General features: G+C 33.2%; 1 protein-coding gene across 1 annotated transcript in view; it reads right to left on the bottom strand.

Moving 5' to 3' along the window:
- Positions 1-260: 260 nt before the first annotated feature.
- Positions 261-26,244, bottom strand: part of LOC113392504 (protein obstructor-E-like) — a 37,245-nt gene continuing 11,261 nt past the window's right edge. Inside the window, exons 2-6 of the mRNA XM_026628974.2 lie at positions 22,669-22,716; positions 4,190-4,429; positions 3,702-3,890; positions 1,761-1,972; positions 261-501 (exon numbers count right to left, since the gene is read on the bottom strand). Of these exons, the coding sequence (XP_026484759.1) occupies positions 421-501; positions 1,761-1,972; positions 3,702-3,890; positions 4,190-4,429; positions 22,669-22,702 (756 nt within the window). The 5' untranslated portion in view covers positions 22,703-22,716 and the 3' untranslated portion in view covers positions 261-420. The remainder of the gene's footprint in view (positions 502-1,760; positions 1,973-3,701; positions 3,891-4,189; positions 4,430-22,668; positions 22,717-26,244) is intronic.

Raw genomic sequence — 26,244 nt, 5'->3', positions numbered from 1 at the left:
TATTGTCGTATTTATTAAGATCAACATGAATGATATTTGTAAAATGAATGAAAAAAAAAGTCGAAAAATATCTGATGAATAGGTATACTGAAAGAACTTCCAAAATGAAAACGCTACGAGAATATCGCTGATGTAAATTTTCTAGTTAGTGCTTTACACGACATACACGAAAACACGCATTGACATTTTCACTTTAAGAGTATAATGAAAAATAAGGCTAGGTTTACATGTAACACAACTTCCAATGGAATGGATAAGAACGTCAGATAAGAACATCATAAACAATCACTGCTCAAAAAACGCAGCCTTATAAATATAAAATATGCTATAAACTAAAACTGTTGGATAATTTGGTAATGTTAGATTCAATATTATGCCCATTGAAATTGCTATGTATTAAGAAAGATTTAGAACCTGAGCTTAATTTCTGTTTCTCTGGCGACCTTGACCCTGGCCGTCTTGGTATTCATTGTTCGATGTCCTCTTTGAATTTTGTTGTCCCTGAAAAATAAAAGAGTATTAATAAATGATAATAAAAAGATTTTTATTTACAGTAGAATTTTAGATAAAATTTTAATCTAATAATCGAACTGAGCAGTTCTCTACACATATTGTCCTTTTAAGTAACCTAAATAATTCCTTCTATTGTCAATTTCCTTCCAAGTATAGAGCCTTTTTATGTTCCTTGTCTGTTTCGATCAGTGTTCAGTGATTTGCGGCTTTACTTACCTTAAAGTAATTACTAATAGTGCTGCAGTCATGCAATTGTACATAACTAATAATAAAAATCATTTAACGGACTCATAAATATCATATCATATATATGTCGCGGATTTAAATGGATAACCATCTGAATGATCAATATTGTTGTCCGACATGTTGTTTTTACTAAATCAGTCAGTACGTACGTCTGGCACTGGCGCTGTCCCAAGACCAAGAGATCAACAAAGGAAATTGCCTCACTCAACAAAGGAACTCATACTGACACACCATTAAATATTTTTATTTCCATCAGACGACTGACACATCAATGAAACAAAATAGGTGCCCGTCTTATATTTCTTTCACTTGACGTCTGACCATTAACAACCTATCAAACGATAATCACGTTGTGTGTTATCGTCTTTCTAATAAATGAGGTCGTATACCCATGTAAATTGATTATCTCTAACATATATATACATTTATACAAAGTATTTGCCATCGTATAGAAAAAAATGTCCAAATGCTTAGTTCAAAGCTTGTCTTTTATTGCCTAGATGGCGTTAATTGCGTCGTTTGTATCTTCTTGTCTTCCATCTGTTGTTTCATATCACAAAGAGTAAATATTCTACTAGATCAAGAAATATGCATATATAGATACGTAAATAAATCATAACAGATCGTTTGTACATAGTCATCGTAGGGTCTGGTTTATAAGCCTGTTATCAAAGGATGTTCAATGGGCTGCACCAATTTCGGGATTTGCCGCAGGTGCGCATTCATTCTGCTAATGGCTATGATATCTATATCCTGCATTCAAGTAACCGAATATTCCCTTTAAAACTAGACGATACAAATGGATATAAAATATGAATATAGAGTAAAAAGCAAATGCTTCCTCTGCACTTGAGGAAAAAGTTCGAAGTCTGAACAAATACGTGCTGGATACACATTTGGAAGATTTTTATCGACAGTTTATTTATATGACTTTAATAATAGAAACGATTGATTAAAATTGTTTTTAATGCATTGTGAATATATTAAAATTAATATTTAACCTGTTTGACATCTTCCTCCTCCTGTGGTTGGGGTGTGGTGGTTGGCACGTCACATTCCTCAGTAGGTGGTACGACACATCTTAGAGAGCGTCTGTCGAACACAAGCATAGCCGGGCAACGTTGGAGACGAGGGTAACCACCCTGACACTGCCAGTACCTGTTGCAGGATTTGCCGAGAGGCACATTGCCGTTGGGGTCTTCATTACAGAGAGCTGAAATAATTTACACAGATAAAATATATTTAAAGCTTTAGTCTAACTTTCTGAATCTTAATTGAAATAAAAAATACAAATGCTTGAAATATATAGTAGCTCACAAAAACTTAAGAAGTTCCATAATTCAACAAAAATGTTTATTTACACTTCTTGCTAATTATTATAATTAAAGTATGCCTATTTTATGTTTCTAATAATAATAATATTTAACCATATTACGCAGCAGAAACTATATTTGAATTAAACTCGTAATAATAAGTTAGTATTTGTTAAAAACAACGTAGAATGGAGGCATTGAGTTTGAGCCCAAGCCCGAAGTAACGTGAATTAATTTAGATGGAATTCTGAGATGCCCAACAATGTCTATTGTTGATTCATCGCATTGAATCCGTAATTTAATGTTTATACCATTCGATCCCTCGAAGATTGCGGAACGTGAATTGATTTTTAAAAGGTAGCTTAAGTCGATTCTCATTCTTTTCTGACTTGAGTTTTATTTCAATCTTGTTTGTGGATTTTGGGATGTTTGCTCCTAAAGACTATTACAACATAAACGTGTGTAAATAAAATAAGTAAACGCTTTTCTTATACATAAAAATGGGACCTTTATTTTCAGGAAAATCCTAAACAAATAAACTTAAAAACGTACAATGTATAATGTAATTTGACTTAAGTTTCATCCGAATTATTTGTCAAATCAGATCAGTCTAGCGTCTTGTTTTCCAAAATGAGGAAAATTAGTGATTTTTTACTTTTATTCTATCTTTTCCAGGATAGAAAACGAAGAAACGATGGGTCCGTTAATGGGGAATGAAATATTTAGTAAAGTCACAAAGAAGAGGCACATTTACGAGCGTTTGTGTCGTTTTGGTTGCGAAATGATTTTTATTATTTATAAAATCGTGTCCAAATCCTGAATATTAAATATGAAAAGCATAGTTGTTAAAATTTGTATTTTATAATCAATCAAAGTTCATAATCAACTGTTCTTAACCTCAACTACGAATAGATAATAGATGGGCGTAAAAATAATAAAAGGATCTGATAATGGATTTTCTTGACGATTTGTCTTTATTTACTAAATGTCTAGTTGTTTTATAAAAGAAGATAAATCATTGACCGTAAGCTATTATCCGCTTTACGGCTTTCAGTAATTAGGGGGAAAGTTGTCAGACAGATGCCACTTAGAGCGCCGATTATGAAAATTGGCGATGAGGCATGTTTGAACATATGCGAAAGCTATAATTAAAATAGACGTAATATAATTTTATTATATATATTTTTATCCACACCCTTGGGTATTCGGAATGTTGTATGAAATTAGACCATTATACCTTCCTAAGGTTGGACCTTGGTTATTTATTAGAAACGAGTTGGATTTCCATGAAACTTACATAACCTTCGTGTTGGATTTCCCATGAAATTGATTTTACGTATTAATAGTAAATTGAATGAGTATTTCATGGAATAGTTCTTTTAATATATATATATATTTTTGTAAACGAACCAATAACATCAGCACGTATAACGGACGAAAAGAACGGTGAATAATGACGGTTTTTCTTCAGTTACTCGTATTATGATTTTATGTTCGAACATATTTTTAATATTTTTTTTAGAAGGCAATTATAATAGAAAAAAATATATTTAATTCGGACAATTGGTATGTATGCATAGGTAGATCCTTTGCCAAGACTTACATGAACTCTTATAAAGCTCTACTTACGATGTTTTTGACAGCCGTCAACGTTTTCGGGCCAGTCGCATGAGTGGGCGTTCTCATTGTACAACAAACCACCGATACACAGCTGCTCTGTAGCGGTTCCGTTCCAGCAGGTCCAGTACCTTGTGCAGGAGGTCTCATGTCCGAAGATTCCATACAACCAATCACAGTGCTCCGTACCAATTGGTGGGTCTGGTAAAAGAAATTTAATGAAAAAATATTACATGCTGGTAGGGCTTCGTCACCCATAAACGATTTGTTTTAGTTTGAACTTCACTAATTGTAATTAAAGACTATGTTTTCTAAAATAAATAAAGAAGTAAGAAATAATTAAACAATTGTCATTACAGTCATATAATTGTCGTTAGAAAACGTCTGATGAATAATTTAAAGTGCCTTTTATTTGGCATTGATCAAACAAAGAGTAATAATAATAATAAAAAAAAAAATTAGAAGAATTATATTAACATATAAAAAAATAGGTAACTTACTTATTTGTACTTTGGGGTATTCACAATAATTCGATCTCCAAGGATAGTCGCAGCCCTCGGTGACTCCTCGATGCTTTCCCGCGAATACCAAGCCGTTGGGGCAGTCATACTGGACAGCCTGACCGCTATCACATTCCCAGTATTTGTCGCAGTATTTGTCGTCGGCTACAACCCTGGATTTTGTCTTGCATGGATCTTCTACTTGCGCGCAGGAGGCGATTGCTAAACTGGCTACGAGAGCTGTGGAAAAAAGAAAAGATATTTTATTTATTTATCATTGATCACATCTTAAATTAAAGTTAAATTTATTCATTATATTCGGAATTTAATTGCACCCCATTTCATAATTAATATTTAAAATTGAGCATAAATTAACAGCTTCGAAGGAAATTTAGTAAAAGATCAACTCGAAGCGAAAATCAATTAACGTCCACAGATAATGAACAATTAATACGCAACTCATTTACAAGATGGCGTCGAATATTATGATGAGACACGGAATATTTAATTTGCTTTCGTGGTTTCGCATGAAAACATTTCATCAGAGGATCTTGATGTTTGAGAGACACGATAGAATCAAAGGACGAAGCAAGTAAACATTCAAGAATGATTTATCAGGCTTACATTATGAATGTTAAGCCTTGGGTTTGATTCTCTAAATAGAAATAGAAGAGAAATGATCAAGGTGAACATAAATAAATGCATCATCAGGTATGGATTTAATCACTTTCTCTGAATGGAGTTGCCTTATTCGAGGAGAGCGTTGTCGTCATTGATAACATCAACTGTCACGCTTATTAACCACGAAATATTATATATATAAGCTATTCAGAGCTGAATACATACATAGATGTTGCATATTTGGTGATGTCGTTTCCTCGTACCTATTACTATCAAACTACTTAATTGGAATTTCTTAAAATAACCAATAAATCATTTTAAATGCATATATACCTATATTTTTAAGTATTAACATTTTTAAAATATAAACTAAGTGGTTGTAACGCGTCTTCCTTCAAATTGAAATTGATTAAGGTAAATGAATAATAATAAACAATATAAAACGATTATTTTTTATGACACACGTTCTGTTATAAATATTTATAATAGAATTTATTTTTACAAGCAATTTAAAGCCCATTATCGTTTTTAGTACCTGCTCAAACATAACCAATAACATTACTTTATGACCATAACATGTCATGTTATGTTATGTTACGTAGCGGGTGCGCCGGCGCAGGTGAAAGCTCTTCCGACTTATGCAACTCAGACTCAAGTGGCATTGACGAGTAATTCGTATATCTCCACCATCAATGTGATTCATGACATATGCATGATTTATTTGACGTTTATTTGATTGGGATTCGAACGGAATTTCTTGGTAATGTATTTTTTATATATAGGGCCTTGTGCAAGTTCGCCTGGATAGCTAGTTTTTCGATTTAAAAGGTGAGTGAGTCAGTGTAATTACAAGGGGCATAACGTTTTAGTTCTCAATTATTTTTTCTTAGTTCCAATGTCTATGGACGGTGGTGATCATTTACCATCACATGGCCCGTTGTTCTGTCTACCTTTTATAAATAAAAAGGATATGTACATCCTTCATGACCTATTTGATCTCAGTTTTATTATAGTAACTTTTTTATAATCTAAATAATTCATTGCGTTCAGAGTCCAATAAATGGAAAGTGACGTAGTCATTCAGTCGTATTTAATTGAGCTTCTCGAATCGTCAACGTCCAGAATTAGATAATAAATTGTATTTTCGTGATAGTTTTTATAACGTAATTAAATACGATATGCTTCAACCTTGACGCTTAGATTTTTTAAGTTGTTTCGAAGCTGTATAGTAACCGTTTTGTATCTTTTGTATTATTTACGTTATGTTTGTTGCCCTGCGCCTGATCTCTTTCCGGTCAGAAAATAGAGAGTTCGCCTCTATTTGCTTATAAACTTGTGCACTAAATATTGTGCACTATATATTAAATAAATTTACGTAATATGTAGGCGACGTACAAATGACACCACACTAAAGTAAGATAACCAAGCTAAGATATTGTGTCTGTAGTTACACTGGCTCACTCACTCTTCAAACCGGAACACAATAATACTAAGTTTTGCTGTTTGGCGGTAGAATATTTGATTAGTGGGTGGTACCTACCAAGACGGGCTTGCAATCCGGCGTAATTTTCAGTCCGGCCGGATTCGACCGGATTCCCATCGATCCGGCCGGATCCGAACGGATCGGTTTAAATAAAATACGATTTTATAAATCTGTCTAATGAGTGGCACAATTACCACAATAATGAGTTTGTATTATAATTACAAAATTTTATTTTCAACAACATACGGTATAAAAAATAAAATATTAGGATTTTAGCGGTAATCCAAAGTAAGGCGTTATTCTTTACCTGTTTCGTCTGTCACATACGTTTGCAGTTACATATCGTTTTTAGTAGACAACCTTTTGAAAAGCTTTACCACTTTTTGAAGAAACTCATTGTATCTAGGAATTACTTCTGCCTTAGAAAGATAAGGATGACGAGGGTCAGTTATTATAACTGTAACTCCTTGTTCATCATCATTCGTTGTGTCTTCGTCATCTGTATCTGATTCATTTGATGTTGTTGGCGTTGTTGCCAGGCGGTCATCTGCCTTCTCTTCATTATTTTTATATAAAATATTGACCATAGCTAATCATAGCTAATGTGCGAAGCACAGCTGTTCATAACAATTCATAAGCTTACCTACTTTGACCACGACTCTTGATCATGCCAATAATATCAGTTCAGTATCAAAACCGAAGTTTTTTAAGCGATGCTTATAGTGTTCTGCAGTACATTAACGATGTAATTTAATCAAGCCTAGATTAAAGAGTCTATAACAATTAACCGCATTTAAAGTGTCTACTCATGCAACAGTTCTATCATTTTGCCAAAATTGCTAGCACCGGATCTGGTCCCCGAATTCGGTATAATGGTACCGGATCCGGTAGACGTATAATGATGCCGGATCCGCCGAAATACCGGATCCGTTTTTCCGGATTGCAATCCCTACTTACCATCAAGCACATATGTACAAAATATGTATCGAGATGGCCCAGTGGTTAGAACGCGTGCATCTTAACCGATGATTTCGGGTTCAAACCCAGGCAGGCACCACTGAATTTACATGTGCTTAATTTGTTTATAATTCATCTCGTGCTCGGCGGTGAAGGAAAACATCGTGAGGAAACGTGCATGTGTCTAATTTCAACGAAATTCTGCCACATGTGTATTCCACCAACCCGCATTGGAGCAGCGTGGTGGAATATGCTCCATACCTTCTCCTCAACAGGAGAGGAGGCCTTAGCCCAGCAGTGGGAAATTTACAGGCTGATTATGTTTATGTTATGTATCGATGTGTCTGTTAATAATAAAATCAAACGGTAAAAATCTAGAAAATTGAAGGTACTTAAATGCGGTCACGCATCGTTAGCCATTAGATGTATGGTTCAATTACTTTTCGAACGATAAAAAAATCTTCGAAGCGTTTATCTAATCTACTTGATACGTTACGTGATAGGTCGATATTATTGATACTTCGCAAATAAATTACCAGTGATTGGACGAAGTCACTTTATGTAAGCCGATTACACGCATGCATTGATCTATGTAATATTTTATACGGCCTTTGCCTACGAGGGAAATAAATTGACCTAACGATAATGTAATAACGGACGTTTTATGCTTATAAATTTAATTTATTTATTTCATTATGGTTGAGGACAGGCTATTATCGTTGCTTTTGTTATTGAAAATAAGGTGAATATTAAAAGTTCATTGTTCAAGTAGGGTCATAATTAGTTCTGAATCGTCATGTTACAGAACTTCAGGATTAAATTCAACGTCAAGCTACCACCAGTTCCGAGAAGTACCCGCAAGAAACTCGGTAGTTACTCTTTTTGATATAAAATACTTAACCAGCTATAGACAATTATATTTCTTTTCCGTATAGCCAAATAAATTTAACAAATAATTGCTGCGCGCTTTTAATTAATATTATATGATAAGTATTTTCTTTTTAAAGATTTTTATAATCTATACATATGTTGTTTATAAGGATTATTCTGCGTCTTCACTCGAATTTGTATGAGAGCCCTCACTCCCCATTTTCGTCCTTTTCTATACCTTTGACAAGTTGAATGCAAAATTTTGCGATTATTTCGTGAAAGCATAACAAGCGAATTACTAAACAAAGTCCCTTATACATTTATTATATTAGGATGTTGCAGTGGGGTTAAGCTTTACGAAGGAGTTTTTCTTACAACAGAAGGTAAACTGTTTTCATTACCAGGAAACTATTACGTAGCATCAGTCAATTTATGTGACATAGGACCTGTGAGAGCCTCCTCTCCGGATATATGAAGTCACCTCAGGATATGTCAAGTCAGAACTTGACGCGGGTCTCTTTGGTTCTCATTTGTATGGTTTTAGTAGAATTTACTGAATTGTACATGTTTTTGAAAATAGAAGAATTCGTACATAACTAAAGTTAAAGCTTAAGCTGGGCCGTGATAAGATTATGCAATAATTATTTAATAAGATACAAGCACACACACATGGATTTAATATATAATAAATAATTATTCGTTTACAAAAATATAATTTATTAACGTCTATTTGACAGCATACGCAGCCGTGCGCCATATTTGTTTGTGAATGCCGTTATGACATCTAGACAGTATGGAGTCTAGAGTATTTGGCCAGTAAGTAACACACATTATAAATACAATGTATGAATACATTGCAACCCCTATTTATATTAATTTGACCAAATTCAATCGTTATAGTTTGTTTCAGAACTTTCTCTCACAGCTAAAAGAGATGAGTTAATTACAGAATATGATCACACGTTACAAAGATTCTGAATTCTGAAATATTGTCTCGTTGTATTAAGAGTCGTGATTTCGCATTGTTAGTGTTTCGTGAGAGAGCACAGGGAATGTCGTGAGAGAAACCGCTCATCGGTGCGATAACAATACGATTAGATTGCTTTAAGTCATAAGCGGATGTTGCAAAACTAGTTTCATGTTTTTATTGGAGTGCTTTAAGTATTCCGTTCCGATGGGAGGATGTCTTAAGATTGTATTGGATTTATGTTTTGTCTGTTTTCTATAAAATAATAAAAATAAGTTTTTTTTTCTTCGGTACAATGCATAGAAATATGTTCTAATGAAAAATATAAATCATAAGTTACATAGTCAGTATAAAATCGAATTCCCCGCAACTATATCGGTAAATTAAACTATTTTTTACATAACACAGATAATGAATGAATATAATACGGCAGATACGATATTGCACGTGAATATTATCTTAATAATATTTTGAGAAAATTATCATTACAACATAACGCCACGTCTAGTTACATTTTTATTCATATTAATTTAAAGTCCAAAAATACATCTACCTCCAGTGAATCAGATTACACGATCATATGAGGGAGATATTTTAAATTAAAGTACATAAGTTTATGCGCAAATGTATGTGTTTATTACTGTTGTGGATGAGAGCATTAACTTATCGGCATCACTGAGAGCTATTGATCATAAGATACAAAATAATGTGTGGTCTAATCAGATCCTATACATCATTATTTGATTTCTGTCTTGTGTTTAATATTTTTTGTTCATACTTGTCTATTACTTGATGAAAATAAAAGAGAAAGTGTTTGTCTGTAGGATTAAGTGTTAACACTCTGCCTGGCAGGAACCAGTCGGTTTCAAAATACCGTGACGTGGATTTTTTTTGGTATAATTACTTCCGGATACATTAAATACTGATTACAAAATTATGATTTTAATAAAAACAACAGTGCTGCTATTATTAAATAATGAAATAAAATTAATTTATTATACTATTGCAATTATTAGCTGTGTAATATGACTCACACATACTCGACGAAGTAAACTAAAATCTTGTACAATATTAGGAATTCTCTCAATAAATCCTTTAAAATAATTGAAAAATGTAAAACAAAACACAATTTAAATGCTCACATAACGCATCTGTTTATAACTTGTTTCACAAAAAGATGATGAAGCAAGAAAATTGTCGTTTCCTTGCTTTCACGCGATTTTTAAAGCGAATAGATGAGAAGAACGATAATGGAAGCTGAACGGAAGATTTATTGTAACATGTTTATATGATTTATGAGATATTTTATTGCGATAAATATTGGCGAGAAAGTTTAATTGGCGTGTAAGACTTAAGACCTTTTAAAATTTAAATGATATGATAGCATAAACACGATTATTAATTTTTTTTATGAATGAAATTAAGAATCATCAAATTTCAGAAGATTATGTCATTGTATGACGTCATAATAGTCAAAGGACAAAATGACCTGTTTGGAATGTAAATATTTTATTTAAACATCGTTGTTGCCTTTGGTGTTATTTTGATGGCTGTCTTTCGTTTTAAGGCCATATCGATATAAATCTGATGTTATTCACAAAGTTTTAACACTTTATATTAAAAAATATCAAATATATATATTTGTTAATTAATTGCATGGAAGAATTTAAATTGGAAACTTGTAAAAACAGGAGTACACACAACCTTCGAAGTAAAATTTAGAAACCTGTTTTCAGGCAGCCGTAATTTCCTAAAAACAGATGTCACATTTAACATCAACTTGAATAAAAAATGATATAATATTAATAATTATATTATATACAGTCGTACACAAACGGACATCCATTTTCAATATTTCTTTGGTGTAATTTTCCTAAAATTCATAAATGTGCTATTTTGTTCTATGCAACATTATAATCAATACTAAAATTATATATACGAAAGTGACTGTATGTCCGTCTGCCTGTTGCTCTGACCACTGAACCGAATTTGATAAAGTTTTGATACGAAGCAAGCTTGAACTCCAAGAAAGGCTACTTCATACTTAACACCAATGCCCAACCAATAAAACGCGTGAGAAGCCGCAGGCAACGACTAGTCAGTTATATTTGTAAATCTACTTGAAGGTACGCCGTATCTATAAGTCAAGACTCTCAAGGAGTTCAACGACCTCCTACATAGGCGCCTTATATGTCACAATTAGTTCACACGTATGGGCTGTATCACCTAACATGGATGCTCCGTTAATTGATCAACGTGCGGTGTATTCTGATTCCTTGATTAGTATGAAAGCTGCTTAAACTTACGTTTAAAAAAGAGTGAGAAGTAGTGACCTATACGAGCCCCATGGTTTAACACGTGCGTCTCGTTTCTCAAGCTAATATTACGGGTTCAAACTCAGGAAAGGGCATGTGTCGTATTAAATTCTGCTGCACGTGTATCCACCGATCTTTATTGGAGTAGCTTAATGAAACAAGCTCCGAAGTTTCTCAATAAAATAATGTTGCCCAGCCGTGGGTCATTTAATGGCTGTTTCTTTAAGTCTATTTTATTTTTAGACTTTTTAGATTTTATAAATAAAACCATTTTTGCTACCAATCATATCGAAGATAATTTTAAGCATTACTTTAAAAAAATACCAAGAAACGAAAAATTCGTATCGAAATTTTGTTGCAAAATGTGTTGAAAAGATCAGAGTGCTCCAGACGCCAAGCATACTTTGTGGAGAGTGTAAAATTTTATTTTTATTTCATTCTCTAAAGCGTTCTCCGATATTATAGTTAATTCCCTTAAACGATGCAGACGCGACCAAACGAACTATGTCAGGAAAACGTGTTTGGAAAATAGTCTTTCAATATATTTATAAAATGTCAGAAGAAGATAATTAAATTGTGCTTGGTTTTTTTCATTTTCAATCTCTTACGTATTGGTTTATTTATTTCTAATAACTTTCTATAATGCATTAAGCGTCAAGATGGATTTAATACCTAATAGATGAATTTCAGGCGTCACATTTTGTGTATAATTAATGATACTCCTTAAAAGAGAAAATACAGCCATCACGTGTGCCCAGCACATATAACAAATCGAAGTACCCATATATAAGCTATGAAATATATTTTTGTTATTATTAAAATATTAGATAGCAACGAAGTATATGGTAGCTCGCCACATAAAGGCAATGGGGCAGAGAACGGTGGCGAAGGGGGCATGACGGTAAAAGAGAGTGTCATGTCGTTTGCCGTTAAGTCAAACGAGACGGTCGTACCCCAAAGTGCGCCAATAATAATAATAATTTATAATTTATTTATTTCACACAGAAAACATCTATAAAACTATTACATGATTGCACTATGAGTAAAGACTTAATGTGTAATATAATATGGTCATCAAAAGAAAAACAGGTCAAGTACTGGCTATCCTAGCTAGGCTAAAATTAAATAGCCTGTGTTAAGGATGTCAAAACAAAGGAAGACAGCTCTTCTGTCATTCAAACTTGATTATTTATTATTTTACACTACTTGTGTTTTGGCTGAATGTTTTGCGCTCAACTCGCGTAGAAACTCTTCGTAAATGAAAATAAAAAAGGTGACATACTGTATATCCGTATGTATATTAAGGTGTTCACTTTGCAAAACTTAAAGCTGTTAGAATACACAACGAAATTCATAAGTTCAACATTAATATTAATGTAATTGCAGTGCACATTATGCCTATTGTTTGAGGTCTCTATCGTGAATAATTACTTCACAAAACAGCTATTAACCTACAAAATGTATCAAATGAAGATTCCCATCTGTGTCTGCTTCATGATTTCACAATTGGCCATTGACATTGGCGCTGTAAGAAATATTAACCATTCCTTACATCGCCAAAGCGCCGCCAACCTTGGGAACACAATAATATGAAATATTGCTGTTTGGCGGTAAAATATCTGATGAGTGGCACCTCCACCGGCTGGGTCAAAGTCTAATCCGCTTGATCATAAATCTTTGTGCTAAGCGTTTTGTTCATGGAGAAGTCCTTTACTGGAATAACTGATTGACTGGTAAGCAAAACGAGACGTGTATCTATAGATTTGTCTTGGTTTGAAAGCTTGGACTTTAGAAATTAGTGAAAATAAATACGTAAATACTAACTAGCTATCTGTTCCGACTTCTCATGCGTAGTATGATGAAACTACATGAAACGTTCATCGTTCATATTGAAGGACAGATATACAAAGAAAATTTCTTGTCAAGATCAAAACACGGCACCAAAGTTTATTTAAAAGTGGATGAACAGTTTAGGAACATATACGCAAAAACATTATACTATTATATATACAAAAAAATTATTAGTTATCACTTAATAAGTGAGAATAATCATTCGGTCAATAAAATGACATCGTAACGTTGCTTTATTAATTTGGATTTTTTAATTAACTCAAACATTAAATTTTATATTTTTTTATTTTTAGATTCTCTTATATAATATTATTTTCTTAAGGTTCAACTGAACTTGGTTTTATATTTAATTCGGTTTTAATTAAGACTTACATAAGCTTATATTCTAGTTAAAAAATGTATGTACACTTTATAATTAAAATATTGTCAATGTAGATTCAGAACTATTTCTTGAGGAGTTTCACAAATTTGCTCCTCCCAGCTCCAATATTTATTTATTAAAATTTTGTCTAGTACTACAATTTACCCGACTTTAATGTATGAAATAAAGAACTCAAAAGAGATTAGAAAAAAGTATATTTAATATATACTGTTAAACCAACAAAGTCATGGGGCGCTCCAGCGCTTATTTTAAATATATTCCAATTTAAACTACGTACACCTGTGTGATATAATCTAGATATGTAATTTGAGATGAAACGCATGTTTTTGTCAGTTTAATAAGCCTCAAATACGAAAGGGTTATTAAATATAGATAATACGCAAAACTTTGTTCGTCTGAATTTGATGTTACCGAGTGATTAGTAAAATGTTATTATAATTAATAAATTTAAGCTAATGCGTTTGTTAATTAAAGTGAAACTTTAATTAACTTTTTAAAGGTGCAACTTTTTTTTTTACGTAACGTTAGTGATGGATACGTCCATATGATTAAAGGTAATATTTTTACTTCAGCAAGTTTTGCTTTAATAATATTTCTTTTAAATTTGGCATTAATACGAGTCATTGTTATTATTGCTATCGTAAACCAAGGTGATTTTTTATCTTTTAGGTTTCTTCGAAGCCGTCACAAATATCGAATCGGAACCGCCAACGCGAGTTGCGTGAAATGGAAGAACGTTACTGTTTGCACTATTTTATATCGCAAATGTGGCGCCTGCATAATTGTATTTACATAACTGAGAAAATATTCAGATTTTTCATCCAATCTATTCTTATATACGAGGAGAAGTTTTTGTTGATCGAACGACTAAACCAACGTAAGACTTGTACCAAAAGATACAACGCGTTTCCAAATTAAAACAAATTACTACTCAAGTAGTAAGCGTTAATTTGGTTTAAATATATCTATAACATCTCTTATTTTAACGTACACCATCTCACACTAATGTGTCGTATATAAAGGCGTGTAAGCCTAATTAATTCGGCATTCTCTTCTGCACCAAGGTCCTGCGACTCCCACAATTATTGTTCACAAACAAAGCTTGATAGTTTTGCAATGAAAATATATTTCGTGGTCTCGTAATTAGAAACGGTAGACTGGATGGGAATTGTGGAAACATTCGGTTCTACTTCAATAGTGTGATAGTCGTAAGATTAAATCGGATACTGTGTGATTTTTCTTAGTGACTAATTCAACCTAGGTATTCGTTGGCTAAAAAATGTGAATTTTATTTGAAGGTCGCGGTTTAAAATTGGTATAGGCACTATTTAATTGTCATGTGTCTAATTTGTGTTATATCGTACTTCGTATTGTGAAACCTGCCTGTGTCCGATGATATATTCAATGGTAAACCATTGATCGATTATAATTCCAATTTGATACGCAAAATTAATGAGCTTTATTAATTCCTAAAATCCATTATAGTTTACGCCAGGGAATAAACGGAATATGGGCAGTCCAATAACACGGTGGACTGACTTTATTGAACTAGCAGGAAAATGTCGGATTTTCTCGGGAAAAGATGTCATGGGAAAAGTTAGACGATGCCTATTCTCGAAACGGATTCCTGATATTGAAACTAATTTTCTTCCGAAGTAATTATTTTGGCAAGTTGTAATCACCGCTCATAAACATTGAAACTACGAAATATTAACAATCTTTCACGTGCTTTGCTAGATACGACAGTGTACACACTTCCAACTTTCAGACTTCGGGCTGTTACTGAGAATTTTTCGATAGAAAAACCCAATAATTTATCATTGGTCCGATCTGGGGTTTAACCCTGAACCTCGAAACTGTGGCTTTATATCAAGTCATTAGACCAATGCGGCAGCCAACCACATCATGTAAAGACTGTAAATTTCTCACTGCTGGGCTAAGGCCTTCTCTCCCTTTGAGGAGAAGGTTATGATCATATTCCACCACGCTGCTCCGATGCGGGTAGGTGGATTCACATGTGGCAGAATTTCGTTGAAATTAGACACATGCAGGTTTCCTCACGATGTTTTCCTTCGCCGCCGAGTACGTGGTGAATAATAAACACAAATTAAGCATATGACAATTCAGTGGTGCTTGTCTTAGTTTGAACCAGCAATCATCGGTTAATATATACGTTCTATCCACTGGGCCATCTCGGCTCATATCGGCAGCCAACCAAGTACCTACAATTATTATTATATAAATTAACTGTACTTATGTATTGACGGTGAATGAGATTTGTCTATTAATCTGAGCTTTTAAAGATTAAAATGCTAATCAAAACGTCTACGTATAACTTTTACAATATAGTGTACCCTCTATTTTAAACAAAATACTTTATAACCTAAATTCATATCAATATTAATTTAACGTATGATTGATGTGTTAAAAATGTATGTCATGATCATTAATCTACTTTTTAAGGTTCTGTACCTCTAATGGAAAAAGGAACCCTATAAGATTACTTTGTTGTCCGTCTGTTTGTCCGTTGAGAACTGTTTTAGAATCGCATAGATGTATGGAGCTCGAATGAATACCAAATACTGAGGTCTGGAGTCCCATGGAGCTGTGAAAAGAATCAAACCTTCAAGTACCTACGCAATCAAAAAATATGACATTGACAGTTACTAGTTATGGCGGGAAATTGACACCAATGATTTCCTTTTGAAGTTGCAAAATATAACGATTATGAAATTATATAAAAATCAAGAAGACTTCCTTTATAAAGTTTAATATGGCTATAATTTAAAAAAAGGAAAATATATTGGCTATTTTTTATTTGTATATAATCAAGGCCTCGATGTAAATAATTCTTATGTAAAATTAACACATTTATATTATTATATAAAACTAAAATGTTTTTGTGTTAGGAGGGTAATATCATGTCATATGGTTTGGAGGACTGGCAAATGGGCCATCTATAGACGCCGTATGAAATATTAACTCCTCCCTTAGGTCACGGACGTGCCATCTCCCTTGGAAAGGATCAGCTCAATCGTCCTTCAAACCAATAAACAACAATATAAAATATTGATGTTTGGCGTTACAATATTTGATGAGTGGGTGGTACCTACAAAAGAGGAGGGCTTATATAAAGCCCTACCGCCGATTAAGGTAAAATATATATATATTCTAAACTACTGATATACATTTAATGAATGTTATGACATGATTAAAAGTTATAAAGGGTGAAGAGAAGGTTTGAACCCTAATCCTTTTCTTTCCTTCACTGAATTCAATGGTGCTTGCCCCAGATTTGAACTCAATCACCGGTTACCTTTTGTAACCACTGGGCCATCACGACTTAAATAAAGAATATATAAGAAATCTTGTGATGATTCTGATCTTGATTAAAGTTCAAAATAAGTTGATGTAAGAAAACCCTGTCACTAATAAACTATTATATAGGGATGTCCATCAAAATAAAAATTACCTATTTCCAGGTCAATCACAAAGGAAGTTTTAATTCAAGCAGTAAAAAACGTCAAAACATTGTGCATTAGCTTGATTAATACTTGTAATCAATTAATTTCTCAGTCCCGATTCTTCCTTTAGAATAAGTGAACAGATAGAAGAGCCTCGGTTTGTAAATACAATATCAAATTAGATTGAAATGATTAAAAATCTGTTTTTTTTTATGTCATAGATAGGCGGCTACGCAAAGGTTCACCAGATGGTAAGTGGTCTCCATTACCCATAGACATTGGTGCCATGTGAAGTTTTAACCACTTCTTACATAAACAGTGTTATGTTACAAGAACACAATAGTATCAAGTAAAGTTTTTTCGGCTGAAAATATATGAGTTGGTAGTACCTACCGTGGTACCTACAGACGGATTTACGCAAAACCCTACCACCAAGTCCCCCTTCCTTCAATGTGTGTGGTATATATATTAAAAACAATATACTATGTGTAAAAATGTTGTCATACTGTTAATATAATATGTTCTGACATCAGACGTAAACAATGAAGAGTTAAGTCATAGTATTGCTATGATTTAATATGTTAACTGATGCGTAGTATGTTTTTATTATTTTAATTAAATAAAAAGCAAAAACATATACAATCTTAAAAAAAAACAACACTTGATAAAAATTTAAAAATACGTTTGTTGCGCAGCGGCAACCATATATGTATGTCTGTGTGTGCGCATGCATGAGTGTGTGCTTTGAACAGGAGTTCCAGTTAATAGTCAATATATGGCAAATAGTTTTCTAAACATAGATAACTAGTTATCGCTCACGGCATCGCTCGAGATTTTGTGGTTTGTCATGAGGTTCTAGGCATAAAAAGTCCTTGGAGTCAAGCTTGCTTCTTCAAATAGTAACAGACGGACAGAATTACTTTCGAAACCAAATTGATAGTACTTCTATTGAACTGTATGTTCCGCGCCCTCGACATCACTTTTTGATATTAAAGCATATAAAGACACTGAAGGCACTCAATTTGACGACGAGGCCATTTCATTAGTGCGTTACGTTATTAGCGATATGTACCAATTTTGTACCCGGAAATAATATTGTAAGTGTCCTTCGAGGGTTCCTATTACACCCGTGTCCCCGGCTTTGTCTTTGAATCTAGCATATAATTTTACATATTATCTTGTGGTCCTGCTGGAATGAAAAATATGGATCTTAACGGAGGTTCGTGGGGTCTAATTCGGAAGAATAAACCTACACCATCATGGCGCTGCTACCTATTGTATAGTTAGCGACAGATTGGTAAATATATCTCATAGTAGGATCGATGCTTGTGATCGGTGGAGACCACTTCCAATTAGGTCACTCATTCCAAATTTAAATTATGTAAATAAATATTTTGCGACTGATGAAAAAAAACACAGACAAACTGGTCATACTTTAAAAAAAAATTCAAGGATTTTTTAGAGCTATTAATTACGAGTATATCAATGAAAGCGACGGTCCAAATAAAGTAATAAATGAATAATTCCGAACACGATTCATTGGTGATTGAATAAAGCGTTGTTTCATACAACAATTTTTCACAGTTTCATTTTTTCATTTGTGTTATTTGACAAAATGACGAAGCGGGAAGAGGACATACTATGACGAGGGCTTCGTAATGCTATTACTCCAAGTGTCCATTAAGGAGATTGCTCAAATTTGGTGACTTAAAATAAATATCCTTTGTTATTTTAATAGCAGATACGATGTAATGTTATTCTGTAAGAATCCATTACGCATCTCACTCGTGAAATTTTGACAGACTCACGGTGATACGCCATTTTGATACGTGTATCTTATAAATTTTATAATTATTTTAGTCAATGTCGCTCGTGTTCTGCGGTGAGTTTCAACTTTCTTCTTACAGAATGCTCTAGTGGATGTTTTAAGGTAGACCGAGGCGAATCGGATCACAGGGCGAATCGGATCTAAATAAGAAATTTGTTGATAATTCAAATATCGCATTTACATAGAACGCATTCAACCGTCGTTTTTCGTCTCTCCTCTCACCCCGCACCTCCCGACATAATCAGTATTTCGATCGCGCTTGTGAATCATTGTTGACGCCGCTCGTCAGCGACTCGGTCGTTTGTGTATGTCGCAATTTTGGCGCTAATCTAAGGTACGTACTTACAATTTATTTGTGTCATATTACGTATTTGTGTTAAAACTCAACTACTTAAGGTTTATCTTGTTAAGCAAGGTGTCTATATTAGAGAATCAATTCGCTTTTAAGTATGATCTTAGATGTTAACGTCTAAAATATTTATTTCAAAAGTCTTGATTATGGGGCTAATCGGATCATATCGTCAGGGGCGAATTGGATCACACTTTTAAACTGACTTATTAAATGTTTAAGGTTATTGATTCATATTTATTTAATTGTATGTAGATGGTTCGCACGTACAAAAGAAAGACTAATACCGGAGAATGGTCACAAGAAAAAATGAAAGAGGCAGTAAGTAAAGTCCAGAATAAAGAACTTTACCGTTAACGAGCTTACAGAGAAGAGCTGCTTTATCCAGGGGTATTATTAAGCGTCGAGGTGGACAACCAGCTTTAGATGAGAACGCAGAAAAGAAGTTAGCTGACCGGCTATTGCACTTGGCAAGTCGTGGCTTCGGAATTACACCCAAAGCAGTGCGTTTGAATTTGCAGAACGTCAAAACATAAAACACAAATTTGACAGAAGTGCCAGAATGGCTGGCCAGGACTGGTTTCATCGCTTCATGCAAAGGAACAAAAAATGGTATGCAGCCTGGTACTTAAGTGGCCTTGACAGAAAAGGGTTGGGTTACCGAAGAAGCTTTTAAGTTGTGGCTGCAACATTTCAATCGCTACCGGACCCCAGGAAAAGTAATTCTAATTTTGGATGGACACGCGTCTCACACCACACGGGGACATGGACCACATATATGTGAATTATGTGCCGATACTTAAAATTGATCTCATTATTAATTTTTTACTCATTCCAAACCTATAGTGTTAAAAAATTTAAATTTTATTTTTAATGTTGTTTACGATCCGATTCACCCCGAAAATTGGGGCGATTCGGATATTTTTGTTTTTTTTGTTTTTAATAGCCAATTAAGAGAATATATGTATGATTTCAGTTTTCAAATGTTTATTCCATAGCTGATTGTTACTTCTTACGTTTTTATCAATAAAAATAACATTATATAACACTTTAGTATGATTTGCTCAACCTCAAAGAAAAAGTGATCCGATTCGCCTCGGTCTACCCTACTTTATGCAAGCCGTCTGGGTAGGTACCAACCACTCATCAGATATTTTACCGCCAAAAAGCAGTACTCAGTATTTTTGTGTTACGGTTTGAAGGGTGAGTGAGGCACAAGGGAGATAACATCGTAGTTCCCGATGTTGGTGGCGCATTGGCGATGTAAGGAATGGTTAATATATCTTACAGCGTTATTGTATATGGGCGGTGGTGACCACTTACCATCACCCATTTACTCGTCAGCCAACCTATGTCATTAAAAAAACTATATATTTATACTATACTATATTTTTATGTTTTTATCTGCAGTACATATTTACCCTACTTTTAGTTTTTGTTAACCTTACATATGTTCACGCATTCATATACATATATGTGTATATTATCACGATATTATTTCGCTTGTCAAGCAAAAGGTATAACATATGAAATTTCAACGGCGCTTGCTTAAATATCAATTAGCAGATTATGTATCAACGTAGTCTATTATTTGGAGATTCAAGATTAACATATTAAAATAAAAATTTCTTTATTCAACATACAAGCAACACACTTTTTGCTAATAAATGTAAAAAAAAAAAAAATACCGTTTCAGACTTCTAGACGACGATATAAATTCAAAGGAATTAAAAAAAAAATGTTGTCATAGCTATTAAAACATCGTGTATATTTCTTGACTTCCATATCTCGTTTGCTAAAATCCGGAAAACTGTTGAAGTTTCGAGAAATATGAAAATAAATAACTTATCACATAACTCATAAGTCGCAATATCTTCTGATTTCAAGCGACTCGTGCCGAGCGTAATTGTAAAACAGGCTTTATCGTTTAGTAACGCTGTTCGATTTTCATTACCGTTAACTATATTGGTTGTGGAAATGACCTTTAAAGTTTAAGCGGAAGACGTATCCTCTATAGTGTTATTATCTGAATATTCCATTTAGAATATTACTTAAGCGGCGGCTAACTTACGCAAATGAATACGTAAATTCGGGCTTAGTTCACGTTTATGGATATTCGTGGGCTATTCAGCACGCTTCGTTTGTCCTAAATTAAAATATAACAAGTTATGTTGATAGAAAATCTATTTCTATACTTCGTTTTAACAGATTTCGTACAGTTATTCGAGCGTGACTGATAAATAAGCAAAGGCACAAATTTTCACTTTTTTTTTAATATGAAGGAAGTTTGTTGAACGCTTCCCCAAAATTCTAATATCATATTTCATGTCTTCATTATCATACAAGTTATCATATACATATATAATATAAAGAGTTGATATATTTTTGATTAAGATAGCCCATTTATTCAGAAACCCTATACAACATCTCGTTTCGAGGGTATTACCATATACGAATTTCAATTTAGGCGAATTGCCTACAAAGGCCTTGCTAAATGTACAACTCTTTTCCTCTGAACTCAAACATGGAATTCGCAGTCGAATGCACGAAGTAATAATTCTCTTTATATTGTCTTTGCGTGCTATTCTTTGAAATAGCTTTGTTTTTTTAGTAAAAAAATCATATTCAATACATTACTAAATTAAATTAAATTTAAAGTTACCACCGGTTCGATTTGTAGATTATATAATAGTTATACTTTTCCGTAAATTCTCCCGAGTAAATCATGAATAAATTTTACTTCGTGGTAGGGATTCGTGTAATCTCGTATGGGTAGGTACCAACCACTCATCAGATATTCTACCGGCAAACAGCAGCAATGGGCTGAGCAAGTCATTAACTACAAGCACGCGGAGCAAAACATCTGAAGTCTCTTAATACCATTCTATTGTTAATATTTCTTACTTCAACATTTATGGGTGATCAGTTACTATCAGGTGGTCCAACGATTTGTGACAAATAGTTCAAGAATCCGATAACATACAATAATACGGGACAGATTGAATGAAGGCTCATTAATATCAGATCTTGTAAAGATCTCAACGTATTACCAACATTGTTCACGTGCATTTATTTATTACTATGAACTTTATAATGATGTGATATCACAGAGCAGGCATGACAAGCTTGTATTACCGAGTCCATTTATGAGATTGCCTACGATGTAATGGGGAATGTAATTATACTGTAATCGCTTCTAATAAACATTACAGACTTTAACCTTTCGAAATAATTTTTATATCACTAAAGATCTTTTGTTGTATCACGAGATAGAATGATGTAGGCGATGTAATTAAATGTTAAATGACTTGATGATTGGTTTTTAAATATATAAGTAAATGTATTATGTGTATATGTTATATATAAATGATTTCAAACAAATATTTACTCACCAATAAGACTGACCCGACACCTTTCGACTGACATTTTGTGGTATATATCTGCAATGAGAGAACGTTATATAATTTATTGCTTTTAAAACAGTTCAATGTTAAACCATAAAGGTTCGTTTAAGTAACTATGGGAATTTTATTACGTAATATTTGAATATTATCAACGACATAATGTTAGACTACTTATAGAACTATCCTCTCACGAAGGCGCGCCTATTATATACATATATATATAATAAAGAAAATGAATATGCTTAGCACAACAGAGAAGTATGGAAGAAGAAGACATGCTGCGCCGACCCCAAGTAAAATTGGGATAAGGGCAGGAGGATGATGATGATGCATACGCTTAGCACAGACATCTATGTAGGTATGTTTAATTTATTATTTTTATTTATTTGTTATTGTTATATGTGAGAAATATGAATATTTATTTTATTTGATTCAAATTTGGATAATTTTAATTGCCTAAGTAAACATTTTATTGTTACGAGTAATCCGATCACCTATTTCGTACCCATCGATATTTTTTTTTCGTTGCATATAATTTGGAAACGGTGATATCTCTAAAGCATTCATGTGAATGTTATAGCGTCAAGGACTATTTTAATCTATGTGTAATTGTCCGAGGCAACTAAGATATCTATCTAAATAATTATTAATAATTAATTCGAGAAAATGTCTTCGTAAATAATCTAGAGTTTTTTACTAATCTGTAATAAATATAAATTGTGAGTGTTCTTTAGAAAATAGACAAATACTTTTGTGGACTCTTTTGAAGCCTTTTAAGATCTACAATTTTCTAGTAAATTGTTTTGATGTACCTCCAGAAATTTAGTTAGAGTTAGCCATGTAAGCGTACATAAAATATATTTTGGACAAAACACCTATTAGTAGTAGTACCATTTATTTTGTACGAAATATTTACAATATATATACATATATATATATAGATATATAAATAAAGAGAAAATAGAATCGGAACACTATTTCTAATCTGGCGATCGATCTGAATTGAACAAGTTAGTGGTTCGTGTGGCAAGCCGCAATAATACACGTCTTAATATGTTTAAATAATAATTATATATATGTAAATAATATAGCACAAGGGCGAGTCCTTACTTATCGACCTTGTTCATACGAAAATCTAGGTAGATATTCATGGCGACTTTTATTTATATATTTTTTTTTAATTTATTCGCGTTGAACGCTTGAGTCCAATGAAAACGTGGGTATCGATTTGGATCCACATTTTATTGTACAGCAAAAGACAAGAAGAATAGAATAGAAATATTCTGTACGTACAAATGATTCTTCTTTATTCTGATTCTCAATTTCAGTTATAAAAGTTTAAAATATAGCGTATTGTATTGTATCAATATCAAAATATACTCTATTCAAGTAGACGCTTTTGAAGTGTTATTTTACAGAACTGAATTAAAAAAGAGATGAACCAGCAAGAAATGCAGTAGTTACTCTTTTCTAGTGTTTGAAATATAAAGTTACGTCAGTTAAATACAATATAATATACCCTGCCTGAAGTTAACAAGTATTACTAGTAGCTCCACGCTTTTTTATCATCTGAAATGATAATATTTTTTGTATTGTAGTCATTTATTACGAGCGATATCTTCAAGGAAATCTTTGGGGTTAGGTTAGAAGACTAAAAACACAGGAAGAATAAGAGAAACTATATGTGGTACATCACTACACATAAATCCAGGCAAGCAACCAGTATTTAAGAGCTTGATTTACTTACAAATACTGGAAACACGCATCTCTCTCAGGAAATTCTAAGAAATGTCTGTTAGCCAACCAGCAATTAATACCCTTTAAAGGGGAGGAAGCTCTTCTCAGCTTTTGGACATTTAGGAGCTGGTATTTTACTTTTAAGGAGGTCACGTTTCAGAATTCACCATGTTATACATTTTAATGATATATCATTAAAACATTAAATTTAGAATCTCATTAAAATAACTTACATAATAAACGAAGGAGATGTTTTTTTCGCGAGCCTATAATAATTGTTTGATAATTACATCATTCCTATAAGGTCAACGCAATGTTTTAATTTTATTTTGATGGTATAGAGCCGAGATGGCCCAGTGGTTAGAACGCGTGCATCTTAACCGATGATTTGGGGTTCAAACCCAGGCAGGCACCACTGATTTTTCATGTGCTTAATTTGAGTTTATAATTCATCTCGTGCTCGGCGGTGAAGGAAAACATCGTGAGGAAACCTGCATGCGTCTGATTTCAACAAAATTCAGCCACATGTGTATTCCACCAACTCGCCTTAGCCCAGCAGTGGGAAATTTACAGGCTGCTAATGTATGTTAATTTGGTACTAATGATTAATGATAATTTTAATTTTGATTCCCTCGTTGATCTAGGAGCTAGATAAATAGATTTTGATTTTTTCCACTAAATATTCTCAGTAACAGCTCGGTGTCTGAAAGTTGGAAGTGTTAAACTATGCCTCGGTCGTGTCGGTTTATGGGAGTGAGGGAATTGAGATTGCTCCTGTGTGCTTACACACACACACACACACATAATATGCGTGTATTTAGACATTACAAGCAGACACCTCAATTTTATTCATTTGTATCGATGAATTGACTTCCTAATAATAGTATTATAGTTAATCATACATCTTGCAGATACCTATTTACAAAGTTATACCTAATGGGCATTCAGAGACATAGTAATGGTGTGATATCACGGAGATGTCATCATTACCGTAAACATTTATGAGATTATTTATGACGTGCTTATAAGGCACAGACTATTAATGTACATTGTTGATTGTAACCTTTTAGAATGTTATTCAAATTAATAGACTTCCAGTTCGTTTGATCACCATAATTGTCATATACATACAGGCCTGTTTTAAACCAGGGTGCAGGGGTAAAAACGCAGGGCGCCTCTCAGATAATAGTACATTTTGAGATTACCGATGAGGCGCCCAGAAGGTCGATTTATCTTTATCTCTAAAAATAGCTTGTTGCGCTTATGGCGACTGTATACATAGGCTGTATTAATACTCAGGATATTGAGTTCTGCTAGCATAAGACATTTAAGTAATTAAGAAAAATATATCATTCAAAACATGACCGAAATTGCTCGATCGATTTTTTTTATTATAATCGATTCGGCTGTCTGAACCTGTTAGGAGAAATGTTTGACCGTAATATTTAACACCAATATTTTTTAACTTATTATCTATAGATCGTGTACAAAATATATAACTATAATATGATAGATTGGAAGTTTATTTTATAGGAATAATATTGTGTAAAGTTACTCTTTAACTCTACTAACTTTTTACGAATTTCATGAAAAGTTCATAATAGGATCGCATCAGATATTATTCTGTGACACGTGTACCCGCGTATCCGATTTAGGTAGCGAGTATATATTTATTCTGGTGTATGTATCAAACGAGCAGGACGAATACCTGACGGAATGTTTTGGAATAAGCTCTGACCCTTTGTAAGAAACAGCCCAGCAGCAAGACATTTACAGAATGTTCTCTTTACGAAACTTTTTTTTTATTATTAAATAAATCGTCTTATA

Source organism: Vanessa tameamea, chromosome 5 (assembly GCF_037043105.1).
Source record: "Vanessa tameamea isolate UH-Manoa-2023 chromosome 5, ilVanTame1 primary haplotype, whole genome shotgun sequence".
NCBI classification, from domain to species: Eukaryota; Metazoa; Arthropoda; class Insecta; order Lepidoptera; family Nymphalidae; genus Vanessa; species Vanessa tameamea.
The sequence above is the reverse complement of the archived record's forward strand: the minus strand, read 5'-3'. Positions and strand labels throughout refer to the sequence as shown.